Here is a 20,581-nt window from a genome sequence, read left to right as displayed (position 1 = left end):
GCAGTGGATCCTGATGCAGTTTGGAATTCCTGTGTGATGGTCTGGACAGATGTCTGCCTATTGCACATTATGAGCCTCTTCAACTGTCGGCTGTCTCTGTCAGTCAACAGACAAGCTCGGCCTGCACGTTTTTGTGCTGTACGTGTCCCTTCATGTTTCCACTTCACTATAACATCGGAAACAGTGGACCTAGGGATGTTTATGAGTTTGGTAATTTTGGGTACAGGCGTATGACACAAGTGACACCCAATCACCTTATCACGTTCAAAGTCTGTGAGTTCCATGGAGCACCCCATTCTGCTCTCTCATGATGTCTATGACTACTGAGGTCACTGATATGCAGTATCTGGCAGTAGGTAGCAGCACAATGCACCTAATACGAAAAATGTATGTTTTTGGGGGTGTCCGGATACTTTTGATTACATAGTGTAGGTGCAAGTCTGCGAAGATGCAGTACAACATAAAGGATAGCTCAACAGCAGACAAAAAATAAATAAATAAATAAATATGACCTATCCACATATCCTGTACTGAGTATGGTCAGATATGGTCTAGGCATGTGAAGAAAATATTTGCATCTTTATATTAATTAATCCATGCTTAAAGTTAAGAGACAGTGTCATGTGTCAATATTACTATATGATGTGCCTTGACATATTGCACAGATACCTGAGTACAGCACATAGCAAACAGATACCATCGTTCTTCTGCCCAGGTTAATACAATTGGGCTATCTATATTGGACATTTAACTCTTTGAGCACTGCAGTCGTGAAATCCTGCTGCACTTTACTTTTCCATATGGGCTGCGGATGTCATTAACCGCTGCAGTGGTATTTCCTGTGGGCGCTGTGGACAGTTTTACCCTTGCAGCCTCGCCAGTACCTGAGTCCTAATGATGGCGTTTACCATCAGCCGGTTCCACTACCTGTGGTCCTGCAGACATCTATAGCCAATCAGCTGCTGTTCAACATTCATACTAGCTGGTTCATGTGATCATCTGCATTCTGCTTCTCTGGTGTCGTTTAGCTTTCTGCCTATTCATCAGAGTTTTTAGAGTGCTATCACTTTTGAGTTCCACAAACAATAGCACATCAGTGTGGTTGCACTGATGAAGAGATGCTGGAGATACTCGCCACGAGTGACAGTGAGCGAGGCCTCTTCAGTGACTGTAGTGATGATGATGATTCTTCAGAAGAGTCTCGTATTAATACCCATCCATGTACTTTACCAGTAGAACTCACAACGCTAGCTCTTCTTCTGTGTCTGAAAGTGAAGATGAAACAATCCATAAAAGGCCACGCCTTAGTGACAAATATGATTGGCAAAAGTGTGATTTCAGCCCAGCACTGCATGCATTTGATGGCTCACCTTCAAGACATAGTTGCCAACTAGCACCTGATTCAAGTATTCTATCCTTTTTCATGCTGTTTCAATCGGAAAGTCTGATGAAATTTATAGTGCTTGAAACAAAAGAACTGTATTACTTCACTGGTATTTGGCTTCTCGTGGCCCCTGTTAAAAAGTTGAGAATAAGGGAATTTGGTTCAGAGATGTATTTCTGAGCACTCCAATTTTTGGCAAAGTTATGTCCTGTGATCATTTTATGTTACTTTTGAGAATGATACATTTTAGTGACAACTCTGCTAATCGTGGAGATGACAGTTTGTTTGAAATTAGGAAAATAATTGATACAGTTCGTATGGCATTCCACAGTCTGTTTAATCCATACAAAAAGTTCTGTATTGATAAACACCTATTATTGCTCTAAGGTCGCTTATCTTTTAAACAATTCATTCCTCCAAAATGAAGTATATTTGGAATCAAAACATTTGTGTTGTACTGCTGTAAAACTGGATACATCTTGGATTTCATTGTATACACAGGCAAACAACAGAAATTGAAGTCCATAATTTGGCGAAATCTGACAATATAGTGGCAACACTAATCAAACCATACTGTGAATGTGGACATACCCTGTGTGTTGACAATTGATATACAAGTCCAGTCTTGTTCTTCTGGCTTGACGACCATAGAACACCAGCATGCGGTACTGTGCAGAGCAACAGCCACAATTTGCCGAAGCTACAAAAGAAATTGAAACAAGGAAAGGTGACTTCATGTCAACTGATCTAGTACTTGCCATCAAATGACGTGACAAGAGAGAAGTGTTGATGTTGACTACCTGTAACACCATAAAAATGCGTGACATGAGAAAGACAAACAGGAAGACTGGCGAGAAAGTAATGAAGCCGCAATGCGTTGTCAACTACAATGCAAGTATGGGTGTAGTAGACTGCTCTGACATGTTATTAATCTCAGTTGGACCTGTGCATAAATCTGTTAAATGGTACAAAAAGTTTTTTTTTCATGTTGTGGACCTTTGTGTTTTGAATCCTCACACTCTTCACAGATCGGGGACAGGGAGAAAAATACAATTAGCAGATTTTCATTTATGCCTGGTATGAGAACTTGTGGAAAAATTTGCTACCAAAATGGAGAAGAGATAGGAAAGGAAGACACTCTGATGATGAGAATCCTCTGCACTTTACTGGAAGGCATGTTCCAAACATCATTCCAAATGACCAGTCCAAGAAACACAGACTATGACATAGATGTGCAGCCTGCTCGATACAGATTGTGTGCCGAGAAATGAAATGTGAATGCGAAACAGGCAACGTATCCTTGTGTGTTGTACTGTGTTTTGAAACATACACATAAAGAACATTTAGCGAAGTTGCTACATCTGGAAGATGATATTAAGCCCTTACTTCTGAAAAAATTATTTAAAAATTAAAAATAAGTACAAAAATTAAAAAAAAAAATACCGGTCCAAAGCCCGGATGAGAAATACAGATGGGTGATATAATAGTGGAAAAAAAAGAGAGGAAAGAAATAAAAATAAAAGTAAATAAATAAAAACACAGAATTATCTGAGCTTGAAAAGCCTCTCCAGATGAATTACTTTGCTGACAAACACCTTTTGTCAAACATGTGAAACATCCACTCTGTACTGACAAACACAGACTAGATGCTTGAAGTCCAAGACCATAATGAACAAACAAAAAAAAAAGAATTACTCATATCGATTGTTTCAATCGTGAATAAATCATATTAAAAAAATCTCTTTCAGTATGTCCAAAATTTTTCGATTGTCTAGGCAACTTTTCAAAACTTTTCTTCCATACAAACCTTGCCTTAACAATTACAAACACAAGAAATAAACCATCTGATTCGGTAAAGCCATTTTTGAGTTTTAGTGAGACATACATATAAAAATGAAGGTTAACTTCATTGGACAATGGTCAGTTGCACGCGCTTGAACTCGACCATTTCTGAAGCACAAAAGGTCATTAGGAGAATGAAAGGTGACATTTAATTAGGCAATATAGAATCTTTAGTATTTCCTTATCCCTTATCAAATTCTTAAACAAAATCATAATTTATTTCTACTGTATAATAAAAATTGCTTCTCATTTAAAAAGAATTCAGAATCATTGACTTTTTGGTTTTTAAGTGTCTCTGAGGATAAGTTATTGGGTTAATGAGCTCAAAATATAGTGATTAGCTTTGAAAGTGTGTCTCTGCATCCAGAGGCTTGCCTTGGAAGTTGTTTGCAGAGAAATTATTACGCTAGTGCAGACAAACATCAGCCATGGTTGTTACGGATTCTCCAAAGATTACATCATAAGTTACATGCTAAAACCTGATGATTAAGTATCAATATGTCAAATAAAACTCAGATGTAAACAGAGATCTTATGATGATTCGCAAGAACTAATTGCAAATGAAAGAAAGCCCTTGATGGGGAGTTACATGTTAGCAGCAAAGCAGTTTCAGTGTACATTATGCCTGTCGAGCAATTCACCTCCAGATTCAAAGTTATTGAATAAGCATCCAGGTACACTGTGTATATTTGTAACGCCAGTAATCACACTCGAACTGCCAGACATTCGCGACCGTCCTGGCTCTGAAAATACTCAGCACAGGGTGAGGTTGGCTGAGCAGAGAGCTCAGGCAAAGACAGCAGTCCACGGAGGTGGCTATTAGTGCAGGTAAACGGCTTAGGTAACCTCAAGAGTGCACTCGGCATCTAGCTGCAGCAGCCAAAAGGTTAAATACCGAGGTCAATGCTATGTTCATTTCTGATTCTTCAAACTTTTGTTGACGTAATGGTAATATGAGCTGGCACAATCATGCTAGTTGCTTCCAGGAAGACCTTCCATTTATATCACATTTTCCTTTTGGCTCCTTCTTGCCAAGCAAGATAGGATATAATGACTAAGACACTGGACTTGTGTCATGGAGCACAGTATTGAAATTCCCGTAGCCATTTCAATATAGATCATCAGTGGTTTGCCTGTATGATTTCTTCTAAAGGCCATGCAGATTTCCTTCATCATCCCTATCCAACTGAGATGGCATTCTATTTCTAGTGGCCTTAACACTGAGAGTTAAACTCTAGCATATATGCTTAGCCCCTAGAAGCTGTGGTTCTCTGCAATTACAGTGTTTTAAAAGCACTTTTGTCCTCATTTCTTTTGGTTTCTATACCTTCCTAAATATTGAATTATAATTACAGTGTCATGAAAATGTCCTTTTAAATTTTTCACATCACTTGATAGTTGGAAAAACCAATGAGCATTTGCTGCTCAAGCTTCTTCATTTCTCTCAAAACTTGGCTTTCTCTTACATTGCATTCACATGGCTGATTCAATGTAAATGCATTGTCTTTCATTTCCATCTCTTTTTGTATTAATCCAGTTGTATTTTCATTTTTTCTCCCTTCCTTCAGCCTTGGAAGGCTGCCTTCCATCTACCATGATGAATTTAAATCATATTGCATTGTTTCTTCATTTATGATTACTACAGATTTGCAATCCTATGTAAATTCCTCTGGAATCTAACCTTGAGCAGAGTAGTGCATATCCAGTCATTAGGAAAGAAAAATATTTAAACAACTGGTACAAATGTTTGTTATACTCTTAATATTTGCTATACACATACTGTCCAACATAATAAGTGCAGAAGCTGCTGTGGTGGTGTTTTATTTTTATTTTTTACTTATTTATTTTTTTATTTTTATTTTTTTCCACTTAATAGATCCCATCAACTGTGGAGAAAGCTCTTTCTTTCAGCCATTATTCTATTGTCTTTCTGAACTTATTTTCAACTGCCTCATCCCACTTGCTAATTTCTTAATGTAATGTTTTCCTCCATGCGGAAGGTTTTCATTTTTTAAATTTTTTTAGTCCAGGGAATATTCAGAGTTACTGCTCTTCATTCTTTAACAGTTGATATGTGACCTTGTATTATGCTCATCCTAACTGATCTTAGTGTGCACAAAGATGTGAAATATTTATAGAATCTGAATAATCTGTATTTAAATTTAATAAAATGTTCTGTTCACACAATCGAAGTAAATGTAGTGGCCAAGAATGTCATGCCTGCAGAACTAATCACCAACCAAATGACCAGGAAGGCCTAAGATTTGTGTACATGGGCAGTGAACTGCTATCCAGATGAAAAAAAAATTGGCAACAAAATTACTAAAAAGAGATCCAAATATTCTAGAATTTATAACCACCTTACTTGATAAACAGCATACTTATTTTGTTTTTTCAAACATTAATACTGCAAATTTGTGTTTTCTTTGTGTATTTCAGCAATCTTTCACTTCTAACTGGCCCCGTGTACTATGGCTTGCTGTTGATCAAGTAGGATTACATCTTTTGGAGCACCGGTCTCGCAATGCTCTCTGCACATACGAATATGACAGCATACTTAGTTACAGCCCAGCTCTCAATTGCCTTATGATAATCACAGGAAGTGAGAAGAAACAAAGCAAGATCATCCTCACTACATCTCAGGTTAGTTACAATGAAATTTTTATTCTCTCTACAACCTATATTAAGGATTCAAAGGAAACAAGGAAACATGAAATATTTTATTCTCTCTGCAGTCTGTATGAAGGATTCAAAAAGAAACCGAGAACATATGAGGTGCTGAAAACCATAAAGTTCCAAATGCACTGTCATCAATTTTTAGATTGCAGCTTGTATGCATGCTTCTGACATTTGTTGATCTTACTGTGAACAAGCTTTAAAATATGTGCCGACTAAGTTCACACTCGGCACAGTGACTGATGGGAGCATTTATAAATGAGAATGCCTTTACAGTCACTCTCACAACCACTGTGCTGAGTATCAACTTAGCTTGTGCCTATAGGATCTATATCTGCAGCCCTATAGTGCACATATGAACATTCATTAAAAGCTGTCTCACCAATTTCTCAGATATTCATTTCCATATGGGCCCAAAGCACAAAACATAATTTTGGTGGTCTATGCTGCTCAATTGTTATCAAGGCTTGACAACATAATTTAATGTCTACATCATGTATGTAGTAGTAATAGTTCATAATCGGATGTTTATCAGCAGTTTTATATGTTTATAAGCAGTTTTATCTGAACCTCAAGCCACAGAATGTGCATAACTAAAATGATAATGTTGAAGACCATGAAGTCTTTAAATAGGCCATAAATGTGCATGTGGCGCATTTACTATCTGTTTTTTATGTTCTGGTTCTAGTTTTGCATTAATTATAGAGTTTACAACTGTCAAAAGACACCATTGTCATTAGCCTATATACAAATTTTTGTGAATTAACATAAATAATGAATATGGTCCTAAATAAACATAAAGTGGGCACATTATTTTTTTCATAGGAAATATAGGATGTTGAGACTTGGTTGAAAAACAATACAGACCTGTTTTCTGCAAACATCTATTTTTTCTCAAAACATTGTCCCTGTGTTTTGGGCTCTTATGTTCCTCAGTGCATCAGATATTTCCAGCTGGTGAATGTGGGCTCTCATCTCTTACAGTGGAGTACAACAAAAGTAGTGACTATATTAAGCAACCTTTGAGTGAAAATATAATTACAAAAAATGTACAAAATCAATGCAATAGCTCACAGCAATGCTGTTGGTGAATATTATAAAATACAGCTAATATTTTGACAAGCAACTCCCCAGTCATTCTCCAAACAAGAACTGCAGCATGACTGACTTGTGTTGGGTAAATCAAACCCACAGTTGGCAAGATTCCACCATTGCAGTCAGTATAACAGTACATATGTGAATGCAACGAGATATTGCAGTCACTTAGGACATTAGCCAAAAGGGGATAGCTTCTACTAAAATGACAGTCATAGTAAACACTAATATTCTGAGGAAAGAGTGATGCTTATTCACACTCTCTTTTGCTTCAGGTGTTAATTTAATCTCCATAGACTCATAGGTTACCTGTGAATACTATCCCAGTAGATACACCAGAAAACTAGTATGAAAACTTTAACCATCATATCTAGCTATTGGTCATGATGCATTTCATGTCTTTAGAATGAGTGCCTGTCAAAATATCAACTGTATTTGATGATTTTATTTGGCTGCATTCTCATGAGCTAGTTTGGCAATCTATGTGATGTGATAAGCTTAGAGTTCACTAACCAAAATTGTTTACGTAGTAAACAGACTGGAGCTTTTTATCAAATATTTGAGCAGAGCAAAAACAAGACTCCTCGTAAATTACACAATGAGTTCTTTTCCAGATTTTCATAGCCAAAAAAAAAGTGGAAAATTGACAAATGGGGTATTGAACTGACCAATGTGAGGCCTGGTTTTGCAAAAACATATTAAATTTCTTGAAATTAATCAGGGTAAATAAGAAAAACATATTGGTGATTTGAGGGAAAATTGACATATTTCACAAACAGCTACTGTTAGCTATGTAAATGAAGTGTAAAAAATTCCTCTCTTCAAGGCCTAGCAACTCTGTACATAAAAATTTGGAAAGGTGGGATATTTAACTGTCAAAAATACTTCCATCAAATCAAGAACTAAATTCAGGACGTTCTAGAGCAGAAGACACTAGGAAAGCAAATGATGTATCTAAAAAATCTTGCTTTCTAACAAAATTTTGAAATTAAAAACAATGGAAAAGTGGATGAGTGTTTAGTAAAAGATTTGGCTTAAAGTAAGAAATGAAGTAGATTGGAGGTTCATTTGATATGCCTTTGAATGATGCTGAAAATCATGTACAGCAGCTGAGGTGTCAATTGAAAATTTAGAAGTTCCATTTTTGTCTTAAGAGTCCTAGAATTTTAAAGAGTGGTAGGTAATATTTGTCTGGTGGGTTAGGTAGACTGTGCAATGTGATGTTGTGTGGCCTTGGTGGCATATTGTTATCATATTTGGCCGAAGGTGTAAAAAAATTCCAAAAATTTTTCAGTCTCAGAAATTTTCAATAGAGAATCCTTCAGGTATCAGAAAGAGAGTGAGCATTTTCAGTTTTCTGTATGTGATTTTGAGCATCATTCAAAGGTGCATCAAATGTTTCCCTAACCTATTTTTAATTAATTAATTAATGCGAAACTAGAACCAGAACATAAAGAACAGATAGTAAATGCACCACATGCACATTTATAAAAAAGAATAGATAATAGGACCATTAAAAACATGTAGTTACCAATTTATAGGAGATGGTGGAAATGGTAGCAATGGACATCTAAACATTGCTGACTTCATGTGATGATATTACCAGCAACACACTGTGATTCTGCAGGTGCAATGTTCTTAATTTCTGTAGTAGTGTTCTGTTTAAGATCGTCTGTTGTGTGATGATTGTCAGCATACACTTTGCTTTTTAGTGTGCTCCATAAATAAAAATTACATGATGTTAAGTCTGGGGACTTTGTGAGCCAGAGGCCTCTACTGACAAGTCTGCCTTCAGGGAACACATTGGTGATGTGGGCCATACTTAGCTTGGATGTGTGAACGATTGCTCCACCTTGTTGGAAGATTGCGTACAGCTTTCCTGCATCTCTTAATTGTGCACAGAAAGAGTCAAAGATCTCTAGATATCTGGCACTGTTTAAGGTGTAATTGAAAAATGTGGGGTGAATAATGTGCATGCCGGACAATACACACCAAACATCTATCTTCTCTGAACAGAGAGATTCTTCATTCAGAATATGTGGGTTGTCCTGCGACCAGTATTTGCAAATCTGAGAGTTTATGTAACCAGACAAATGACACCACTAGACCTCATCTGAGATGAAGTAAAGGAAGGGGTCCAAGTAACCATTAACAATTGCTGTTAATAACCAGTTACAATAATTAACTCTTGTTTCTTGATCCCCACATTTCAATTCTTGCGCCACTCTCGCATGATAGGCTTTTAATTTTATATCTTTTAGTACACAATGGCACAGTGTACGAGGTACGCCAACCTGCTGTGATAACCTCTTTACCAACTTGCAGGTACATATCATATAATGTCCATGTGAATTCTATCTAGAGTTTCAGTGGTTCTCACTGTCAGTTGTGTATTCCTCTGCAGATTCTGAATGGATCCTACAGCCCTCTATTTCTTGTACTGATCTTGAATAGTGCTGATTGAGGGGAGATTACCACCAGCACACTTCGCTTGAAAGACTTCTTTACATTCCTTGACTAGAGCCTGTCTTTATGTAACACTCCACAATATCAGTACACTGTTCTAATGCAAACTGCCCCATTTCTGTACAATTCAACAATTGCGCTAAACTTTACAATAAAGTGCAGTGTATCCAACTTTTAAGACTGTATTGCCACTTCACAAGCAATTCAACTAGGGATGATTAACCGGAAGGTGAGGCATACCAATTTTGTGTGGGACACACTGTATGCTGCACCATAGCTATAAATTTCTGTTTTTGTGAGTGACAGAAAAAAAATTATTTTGTTTCATCACCTGCATACTACACTGTGCAATACAATTAAAGGCTCTCTTTTTTTTTAACCCTACAATTGTCTCCCATTGCAATGTAGAAGTTTGAAACTTGGCTTAAAGGTGCCTGCAACCTTCCTCTGTAATGGTGCAAAAGCATTGTGCTCTGAGACTTGGTTGGTGATGCTTCAGACAGCAAGGTGTCAACACTTGTGAAAAAAAAAGGCCAAGTTAAAGAGTTCATGTGAGGTGTAAGGTCAGCTAATGATGTCATATTAGCTCCTCAGTTCTGCTCAGTGCCACTGTGGACATGTCATATGATGGGAAGATCATTAACCCCATCATACATTTCACCCCTTCTTCTGAAGTCTCTGCGATGGACCTCAGAACTGCAACGTACAGTGCTGAAATCAAGTGGTTTTATTATGCTAAGGAAAATCTTTCAAACAAACCATCACTCAGAATCAACATGAAATTACTTCAGAAGATGGCATAAAGGGTGACAATGAAACTACTCCTCCCTTGGGGCATTCATTCCCACAGATTCTGTGATCAAAAACAACAGCTCACAGTGCGATGAGCAGCACCAAAATGTTCTTGACAATATTCAACTCTGCTAACAACCCCTGGATGATTCAACCCTTCTCTAGGGACACTGTGGGGCTGCAGCCCCACTGAACATGATCTGACACCTTTGAGGTTCTGTCTTTGCTCTGGTATACATGGTGGAACCACTAGTGATCATTCAAAACCATTTGATAATCTCTGAATGTGATCTGAAGCAATACAGGTTGTTCGTGCTTTTTCAGTCCTCCTGTTTCACACCCACCTGTGGTACAACAGCAGAGGCCTGCAACACTGACACGTGTGAATAAAACAGCAAATGGTCCCTCTCAGAACCATCCACACATCTTTGTTGAGCACTTTACAAATGTACCTCACAGAGACTTCAACACCTATTCAAGTTGCTGTTGCGCTTGCGTCTGCTTATGGACATGCGGAATCTAAGCCATGTCGAATGGGTTGTATGCCCCCAGGTGCTAGAGCAGCAGCAGAGCATCACTCTGTACATGTACATTTCTAAGTGCTCAGCAAATATAGGTGGTTGGTACTGAGAGTGTTGACAAACTGATGGTCCTACAGTGACACTTTGCTGTTTTGTGCACACATGTCAATATTGTGTGTCTCTCTGATCAAGCTAAAGGAGTGCTGAGAAACCATAAACACCTTTTGCTGTTTTGGATCACATTCAGATTTTGTCAAATGATTTTGAACAGTCCCTAGTGGTTCCAGTCTGCACACGAGAGCAAAAATTGTGGTCATGCTGCAATCCAAGCAGGTCGGATCATGTTCAGTAGGGCTGCAGCCCACAATTTCCTTAAAAAAGCAATGAATTGACTGGGAGGGAAAATCGCACGCTGTCAAGATCATCATCCTGTTGGTCAACACATTGTGAACTATCATTTTGACTGCAAAATGTGTGGAAATCAATGTCCCAAGGGAAGGGGTGATTTCATTGACACCTTTTATGCCACCTCTTGAGGCCTTTTTGCATCGTTTCTGAGTGTTGGTGTGTCTGAAATGTTATCCTTGGCCACCCATAATTAAACTGCATGATTTCAGGGGCGAAATGTGGGTGAGACAGGGTGTGATGACCTTCACATCGTTTCACACATCCACGGTGGCGCTGCACACGATTACGGGGTTTCAAAAAAGTGGCCCTTAAATTGTGTTGCACATTGTACATATCTTTGCATCTGTATCTCTCCTCAGCGCATCCAGTTATTCAATTCAATAAACATAATATTTCAAACAGTTTGAGTCTTTTAACCTTGAGAATATTCATTCATCAATTATCATACATTGTTTCTTTTTTGCTTTCAGGCATTCCAAATAGCAAATCTCATACGGGAGTACACTGAGGTCTTGCATTCTCCACAGGAGGTTCAACTACGTGGTGAAAATGTTAACCGCAAATCAAGAGTCTCAAGCCGGCCTGTCAGCATTCTACATAAATCTGTCCCCAGTATAGATGCTGTTGTTTCGTAGTATGTCAACAAGAAGTATAACATGCACTTCACAGCCAGATAATGGCTGCAAATAAATAAATGCTAGAAATTCCATAATGTGCCCTGTCAGTACTGATGTTCTGCTGAGTTATTCCATGTTTGCTTTATTCCTTTTCTTCTTTTCATCTACTGAGCATTCCAAGAACAGTCTGCAATGCTGTTTTCAACAAAGCTGTTGTTTTTATGTTGTTTAAATTTGTAGTAATTTATTATTTTTGTAAGTGAACTGACACGTAATTTTATTACCTTTTGATGTGCTGCATATACAAAATCAAACTGTTTTCATATTTGGCTTTTTATTGTTGTGAGATCAGTAGATGGTGCACTCAGAAGTACTGTGCATCATACTCTTCTGACTGTCTTCTCACAGTTTGTTTTCACAATGAAAATTGGTTACTAAAATCAAATAAAGTTTTCAAGCTCTACAATGTGTACTGAAAAGATAATATATATCAAGCAACAATGAAGTGCAAATAGAATACAATAATTGTTTATCAGTATTGGCAGCAGTTGAATTCCTTACTGCAAAGGAGAAAAGAAGACTTGTGTAATTACTTTAAACCTTTGTCCCTTTAATGACATTAATTTTTGTGTGTTCCATAAACTATCCATGTATTACACACCATACTATCGCAATACTTAAACTGAGAATAGGTGCTAAGTTAATTTCAGTATTTCTTTTAATTACATGGAAGTTCTGTTGCTGACAAGTGTTCTTTGGACTTTGAGATAATAGCTCCCAAGCTTTATCTGGAAGTGATATTTTGTAATAACATAACATTCATATTGTGAAGTGTTGCAGGAATGTATATAGCTCTGACAAGGTGACAAATGTACAAAGTCCTAACAAATGAGAATTTATAACAAGTTTTGTTTTTATGTTGTATTTGAGTTTAGTGCGTACTAGACAACCCTGTTATAAATTATTTGTATAGTTGCAGAATATGTAAATAGCTGGATGGTCCTTATGAATGAATATTTTAAATCTTCACATACCTGAGAAAACTTCAGTGTGTACCATTTACATACAGTATAGCTAATACCAATGGTTCTGAAGTGTACAATATGAAATTAATAATCACACTATCATGTATTCAGACTCTTTTTCAATATATTGAAATGTCATAAACTTGATTTTAAAGGAGCGGATATAATTATGTTGTTCTGAGGCATTAAACAATTAATTCCTATTGAAAATGTAATATTTTATAATGTTCTTGGTGAAGACTGAATATGTGGCCCAATGGGGACGACTGTACAGTAACATTAAAATTATGTAACAGTATTATTAGTGTTATTATTTTAATATGAAGGTACAAGCTCAGATATAATTGGATTAACACTCCTATAATGTATGATTCATTGACTGTGTCCATGGGAAGATGGGAAGTTTCATCAGCATATAACTGCATAAATGTGCTAGTCTAGTCCTTACATGCTGTACATGGTAAGAAAAAAGTTAATATATTGTGCATCCCTAGCTTAAGTATTTATTTTTAAATACTTTCTTATCAGTAGATGTAAAATTTTATAAAGTGTGTTATTCATGACAACATTTTTTCTTTTATATTTAGTTGAGTACAGTACAGTGTACTGATAGTAACTAAACAAAGGCAAGACATATTGTTTAACTTGTTTTAAAGGACTAGTGGTGATATTGTAACTTTCATTTTCTGTTAGACACTTATTGACATTAGTGTACTGTATCCTCATTCATTTCCACAATCTGTGGAAGATCATTGAAAGAGACTGGTTAGCTGATCAAGTTTTATATAAGGATGTGGATCACATTTGAAATCAACAATCATTAGTACTTGCCTTCCAGTCTTTCAGTAAACATGGACCAATGTTGTGTTTTATTGCTGCAGTATGTAGACTTAAAATGATAAGTTTATTTAACTACTTGTAATGTATTTCATCAGTGCTCCTATACAGTTCTTGTACATCTTTAGTGTTTGTAATAGAGTTTAAGGTTACATCTTGTGAGACAATTAAGTCACATCTGAAAGTTTGGCCTTATAACTGTGTGTTGGAAATTATGCACAAATCAGTATTAATTTTGTGAACTGATCTTTCACAATTTTTACACAGGGGGAAAACTATAGGTACATTGACAGTACAAATTACAGGACTGTTTGAAGCACTGATATGGTAAATTACAATAACGATTTTCTTCATTGCGAGAACAGTTTTACCAGTTCAGTTATGGAGACACGCCTAAATTGCCATGAAAAATGTTCTTGAACTGTGCCTTAAATTTATTATTGCTTTCACTGTTACAAATTCTTCAGCTTGTCTAATGCTGTCTCCACCTTCCTGTCTTTATCAAATTTTGTGGTTGAATTTCCTCACTGTTTATTTGCTTCTTGAAAATCCAGATAAAATAGGAACAATAAAGATTGTGGGCATCTGACTGGTTTTTAGTTTGTGAATAATTAACGGAGATCAAGTACTCAATTATTAGAATATCAGTCTGTTTCATGTAACTACAACAATGATGCATTTTTCTTCCTCTTCCTTAATCCTTGTTCTTAAATTTAAAACAAAATTATTTGTCATGTGCTTTTGCTACAACAATATGTAGTTCATATTTTTATGTAAATATAATTTGGTTTGTAATTTAGATGCATGAGGAAGTAACAAACATAGTATGGCTGAGGTAGCATACTCGCTTGTTAATTACGGGTTAACCAGCGCATTTCATAAAATTTTCTAGGGTGAAATTATTACAGATTATGTGGATCAGCTTGAAGAGCTAAAGAATAACTAACTATCAATTGTTCATATTCCATTTTTGATTGTGGAGCTCCTATAGTATTGCAAAATCAGTATACAGTATCGCTCTTCTGCCGCCCTGCCCCCCCCCCCCCCCCCCCCCACTCCTTTGTCCCCACTATCACTTTATTTCTTCTTCCTTTTACAACATACACCCTTTTTTTCGACTGAGAACAAAGTTGTAATTATCAGAACAATTATTTTTAGGTTCAGCTATCAAATTTTACAGTGAAAATTCCTTTCAGTGAAATTCTGCTATTCTGTTTTAAAAATCATTTCAGACTTTTTTAATTAGGTTTTCTTCAAGTATACTGTGTTTGTTGCCAAATAAAACTGTACATTGTTTAAGGTACTGGGAGGACTGGGGTACAATTCCTTTCTCAATTCAGGCTTATAATCCATCTCTAATTAGCTCATCATCGACAGGATGTTAAATTTCAATCTCCATTTTAATTTTATTTTGAAGATGTGTGGACGTGCACATCAGAGAACGTACCAAACCTTTGATGATATCAACAACTGTTGTACGAGACATCATCAAAGTCTGCAAAAAAAAATTTAAAAATCCATTCAATTCATATATTACACGTCCATTACGTAAATAAAATACTCTGCTTGCCTCTTGACTGTTTCTACCCTACAGCTTGTTGGATGAAACTGAATGTAAAAATCACAGGCCAGTAAGGCAGTTACCCAATTTCCCCAGCAACTGTATTTTACACAAATCTCATTTGCTTCCCCAGTCCCCCTTGGTATTTTATTTTGATATGTAGCTGTAGTTTAAATGTTAGACTGAAAATTTGCAGCAAAATATGTCCTCTCTGGCACCTGCTTTCCTTCCATGTACTCAAGTTTTTTTTTTTTTTTTTTTTTTTTTTTTTTTTTTTTTTTTTTTTTTTTTTTTAAGGCTCCGTAAAATTACAAAATAAATGGAACAGTTCATAATTGAGTAACATTCTACTCTTTGACATCCTTGACCAATCTAGTAAACTTTACATTCTTTTACTGGAGGTGCCCAAATATGCATGAGAATTGAGAACACTTTCCTGTCTTGATCAACTTTGTTGACGCATTATTTCTCATCTTTCTTTCATTAATCATGTGTCTTATTGATTCATTTTGCTGTTGAGCTTTTCCTTCAATTCACTTTGAGCTGCATACACAATCAAGTTCCATATACAGTGAAAACATACTTTATTTTCAGGATTTAAAATATGCAGAGAAATGTATTCTTTTTTATCAAGGAAATCAACTGGAACAGTTAAAATTATATGAAGTGCCTTTCATATCATTTTACTTTATTAGCAAGGTACCAATCAACAGTAGCACATGATAGCTTTTTGACATTTCTAGTTACATACCATGTGCAAGATGAATAAGATGAATTTCTTACACACACAACCTGCAGATAAGACTTCTTAGATTAGCTATTTTTATATCATAACAGTAAAACAAACAGGTACAAATTTTCTGCATCTCTTGTAAAAACTGTCATTTCTGAAAAAAGCACGTAATGGTTGTAGGCTTGGAAAACTGTCACACCCTGGAAATCCTTATCTCAGTTCATTTTCTTTGAGTGGTAGAAAATATATTTTATATTTATTTCTACTCATAGCTACAAATATTTCTTACATAGCATTCCATGGGATTGTAATTGTATAATTATTTAGAAAATGATAGTACCACGATTGTTGAACACAGGTTATGGAGTCACTGAACTGGAAACTGATTCTCTGCATCTTTGTGTGTATCATACGTTAATTATTATTTCAGTAATGTCGTAAAAATGCCACTCCATACCTTAGTTTCAAGGGATGCTTTACCACCATAGCACGTAGCACAATGTCACATGCTGATTTTTGTACTAGATATCTGTATTTTTCTTTGCTTGTAAGAAAAATAGCTCCAGTTTCATTACTATCTGTAATCACAATTTTTGTTTGTTAAAACAGAAAAGGAAAATTGACGAACCATGTATAGATCTGACACTATTCTGTGTGGAGTGGTGACGCTATAGGTGCTACTATGCGTAATAATTTTAATGTATTGCACATTGAAGATTTTACTATTGACTCACTTAGCTTTGTACATGTGTATAATACATTTGTGTGTGAGAGAGGATGACTATGTTCTTGTTATTTTAGAACTGTTATCTGTTGCCATCTGAGCATACGTGGACATTGTTATTTTGCCTCAATTCTCTTGAAGCACAAGCTTAAGTCTGTGATTTGTAAATGTAGGTGGCTGTAAGAAGAATGTTGGATCAGATCAATTTGTAACATTTATATGATGGTCGTTTTATGATACCAATTTTATTTGTATTTATAAATAAATAATTTGTGCATATAAACATTGGAATTTATGACTCCAGACATTGCTTCTGGTTCCTTCCATTGCCTACTGAAGTATACTGCACTTTGTAAAGATTAGGGGAAATTTTTGGCTAAAATGGGTATGGTATAGAAGTTACTTGTTTTGCTCAATTTATTGATCCGAACAAGACTATGATCAACAGCAACAAGAAAGAACTACGTATGGGGTTGTTATTCAAGATCTGATTGTATCAGTTTGTTGTTGTGGTCTTCAGTCCAGAGACTGATTTGGTGCAGCTCTCCATGTTACTCTATCCTACCACAAGCTTCTTCATCCCCGAGTAACTGATGCAACCTACATCCTTCTGAACCTGCTTTTCATCTCTTGGTCTCCCTCTATGATTTTTACTCTCCAATACTAAATTGGTGATCCTTTGATGCCTCAGAAGGTGTCTTTGTGTTTATCATACTTTGATTATTATTTCAGTAATGTCGTAAAAATGCCACTCCATACCTTAGTTTCAAGGGATGTGTTACACCATAGCAAGTAGCACAATGTCACATGCTAATTTTTCTAGTAGATATTCTGTATTTTTCTTTGCTTGTGAGCAAGTCAGGTTGTGCCACAAATTCCTCTTCTCCCCAATTCTGTTCAGCACCTCGTCATTAGTTATGTGCTCTACCCATCTAATCTTCAGCATTCTTCTGTAGCATCTCATTTCGAAAGCTTCTATTCTCTTCTTGTCTAAACTATTTATTGTTCGTGTTTTGCTTCCATACATGGCCACACTCCATACAAATACTTTCAGAAAAGACTTCCTGACACTTAAATCTATACTTGTTCATTTCAGTTTATACTGCTATTAAATTCTGTAGGAGTGAAGGAGACCCCTCACAAACAACAACTTAGCTAGCTTTTGGAAGAAATCCTTTAACAATATGAAGTAGGAACACACGCACTCTCATCCTCCCTCTCTCTCTCTCTCTCTCTCTCTCTCTCTCTCTCTGTACAACGAGTGTGATGAATGTGTCCATAAGTATTTTTACTCTAGCTCATTAAAGGTTTTCTTCCAAAAGCTAGCAAAGAGTTTTCTTTGCTTTTTGTGCACCTGTCAGCAACTCATTGCCTCTGCTATTCACTCCTATAAGTAAAATGTATACATTCTACCAGAACTTTCCTTACTATATCTAATTGTTACTAGCCTTTTACCCACAGCTTCACCTGTGTAAGTATATGTTACATATACTGCACACATCTCCTCTTTCTCACTCTGTCCACCTTCTATGTCTCCCCATCACAGTGGGAGGCAGGTGGTTCTTACACCTACAGTACTTCTTTCCAGTCAGTAAAGTGTTGATGAGTACAAAGTTTAGTTTAATTGATCCAGTGGTTTAAGAGGTGTGGAACATACACACCTACACCCATTTTTATAATATACTAGCGTTTTCCACAAGGAATCACCCACAGATGCTTTTGAAACATATATTGAATACACCTCTTCCTCCTCCTATGTATCCCCTCCTCCCCACTCCCTCTGTCTCTTCATCTCCTCCACCACTCTCTCTGTCCATTTACTCCTCCTCGTCCCTCTTTCCATCTGTGCCTCTCTCTCTTTCTTTTCTATCTGTCCACCACCCCTCTATACCTCGCACCTGCCTCATGCATCTCTCTCTCTCCTCTCCTCCCTCTGCCATTTCCCCCTACCCCTCAAACTGTTGACCCTCTCTATCCGTCCCCAGCCATAATCCTCAGCTTGTGTAAAAAAAATGAAATGAGTGAGTGGCATCGTTGGCCAGCAGGCCCATATTCAGGGAAGTTCAGCCGCCAAGTGCAAGTCTTATTTCATTCAACATCACATTGGGTGACTTGCGCGCCACTGATGAGGATGAAATAAGGAGGAGGACAACAAAACACCCAGTCCCCGAGCGGAAAATATCTCCAACCCGGCTGGGAATCGCACCTAGACTCGCTTGCATGGGAGGTGAGCAGGTTACCACCCAGCTAAGCAGGTGGACCAGTATGTGTAGTCCCTGCAATACAGTTCAATAAAGTAGACTAATACTACTCACACAACACACCTGTCATACAGGACAGGCTGTCCAGCAGGGGCTTGAAAATCATTTATTTGCCTATGATGTACAGATTGCCAGGCATTGCAGATGAAAAAAGCCAATACTACTACAACACAACATGCCTGTCATGCAGAACGACAGCCTACACGCCGAACCTGGAAAACTGTTTCTTGTCCCTGAAATGTAAGCCACACTGCAAAGCAGGTTGATTTGGCAGGCGGTTACTGTTCCCACACAACATGCTTGTTGTGTAGGGCAGCCTATATGCTTGGGGCTGGTAAAAAAAACATTTTTTTCTGTACCTCCGCTCCTGTTGGAGCTAAGAGGCTATAAACCCTGATACTCATGAGGCCTGCTGTTTCTGTCTGTGCCAAATCTGGTTGAAACTGTTCCAGGGGTTAGGGAGGAGATCCCAGACAGGACAGTCGTTCTCTGTCAAAACTGGCATTTCCTTACTTTATTGACTTTGAAGTTATCCAAAATCATTCATTTTTAAAGGTATCTCTGTACTATACAGCACCTCAAAACAACAAGTAAGACATTGTAGTGATAGTTAAAATGGCTATTTTTTCATTGTTATATAGTATAAGGTTTTTTTCAATTACCGTGGCGTAGTGCATCATAGATTTTTGCCTGAAGGTCATATGATCAAAAAGTATTATCTCAATGTTACATGCTGTTTGCAGGAAGCAATATGTAAACAAAGACTGGAATTGTGGAAAAACAATTCATGGCTTTTGCATCGTGACAATGCACCTACTCATTCATCATTTGTGTGTGAGACATTTTTTGGTCGAAAACAACACAACAATCCTTCCTCAGCCACCATATTCACAGGATTTGGCCCCCTGCGACTTTTTCCTGTTCCCAGAACTAGAGAGACCTATGAAAGGAAAAAGATTTTCAATGACTGCATCTCTGCAAGACTGTACCAAAAAGTGCTTATGAGAAGTGCTTCAAGGACTGGAATAGGTGTTGGCACAAGTGTATTGTATCTGAGTAAGGGGACAACAGGAATATTGATGAATAAATAAATATTTTTTCATAAAAATATAAAGCACCTTACTTTTTAAACAAACCTCGTTCACTTGCCACACCCATATAGCAATAACTGTTTATGACTGGTTGGCCAAGCAAGCCAGTATGAGAAGGGGAGAAAAGGATTGGGAAAATTGAGAGGGGGTAGGAAAATATTGGGAGACAGGGAAGACAAGGAAACAAGTCACTCTTGGCAGCAGATGCAAAGCAAGGTTTAAGTATGGTAACTCTTTCCAAACCTGTGGGGTACAGCAGATCATTGGGTGGGGATTACAGTGTGGGAATGAGAGAAATGTAGAGCAAAATGATGCAAGAGTGGTAAAGAAGAGAGAATTGGCCAGTTGAGGATGGAGATAGTGGAGGTTTGGACTAATGGCTCCCACACACATCCCATCCATTTGGCTTGAGTCCATTTGAACTGTCTGTTTAGTTGCAGTCCAAATTAGTACACTCACAATTGAGGCCTTGCCACTCTGCACCACCAGTTCACAGGGGTCTGTGACTGTGAAGTGTGTAGTATGTTGAATAAATAGGAGTGGCCATG

General features: G+C 37.1%; 1 protein-coding gene across 1 annotated transcript in view; it reads left to right on the top strand.

The window, feature by feature from the left end:
- The window catches only part of LOC126480634 (myosin-I heavy chain), an 804,636-nt gene extending 787,672 nt beyond the window's left edge, over positions 1 to 16,964 (top strand). The window contains exons 34-35 of the mRNA XM_050103881.1: positions 5,666 to 5,869; positions 11,655 to 16,964. Coding sequence (XP_049959838.1) covers positions 5,666 to 5,869; positions 11,655 to 11,819 — 369 coding nt within the window. The 3' untranslated portion in view covers positions 11,820 to 16,964. The remainder of the gene's footprint in view (positions 1 to 5,665; positions 5,870 to 11,654) is intronic.
- The last annotated feature ends 3,617 nt before the right edge of the window (positions 16,965 to 20,581 follow it).

This window comes from Schistocerca serialis, chromosome 1 (assembly GCF_023864345.2).
Source record: "Schistocerca serialis cubense isolate TAMUIC-IGC-003099 chromosome 1, iqSchSeri2.2, whole genome shotgun sequence".
NCBI classification, from domain to species: domain Eukaryota; kingdom Metazoa; phylum Arthropoda; class Insecta; order Orthoptera; family Acrididae; genus Schistocerca; species Schistocerca serialis.
The sequence above is the reverse complement of the archived record's forward strand: the minus strand, read 5'-3'. Positions and strand labels throughout refer to the sequence as shown.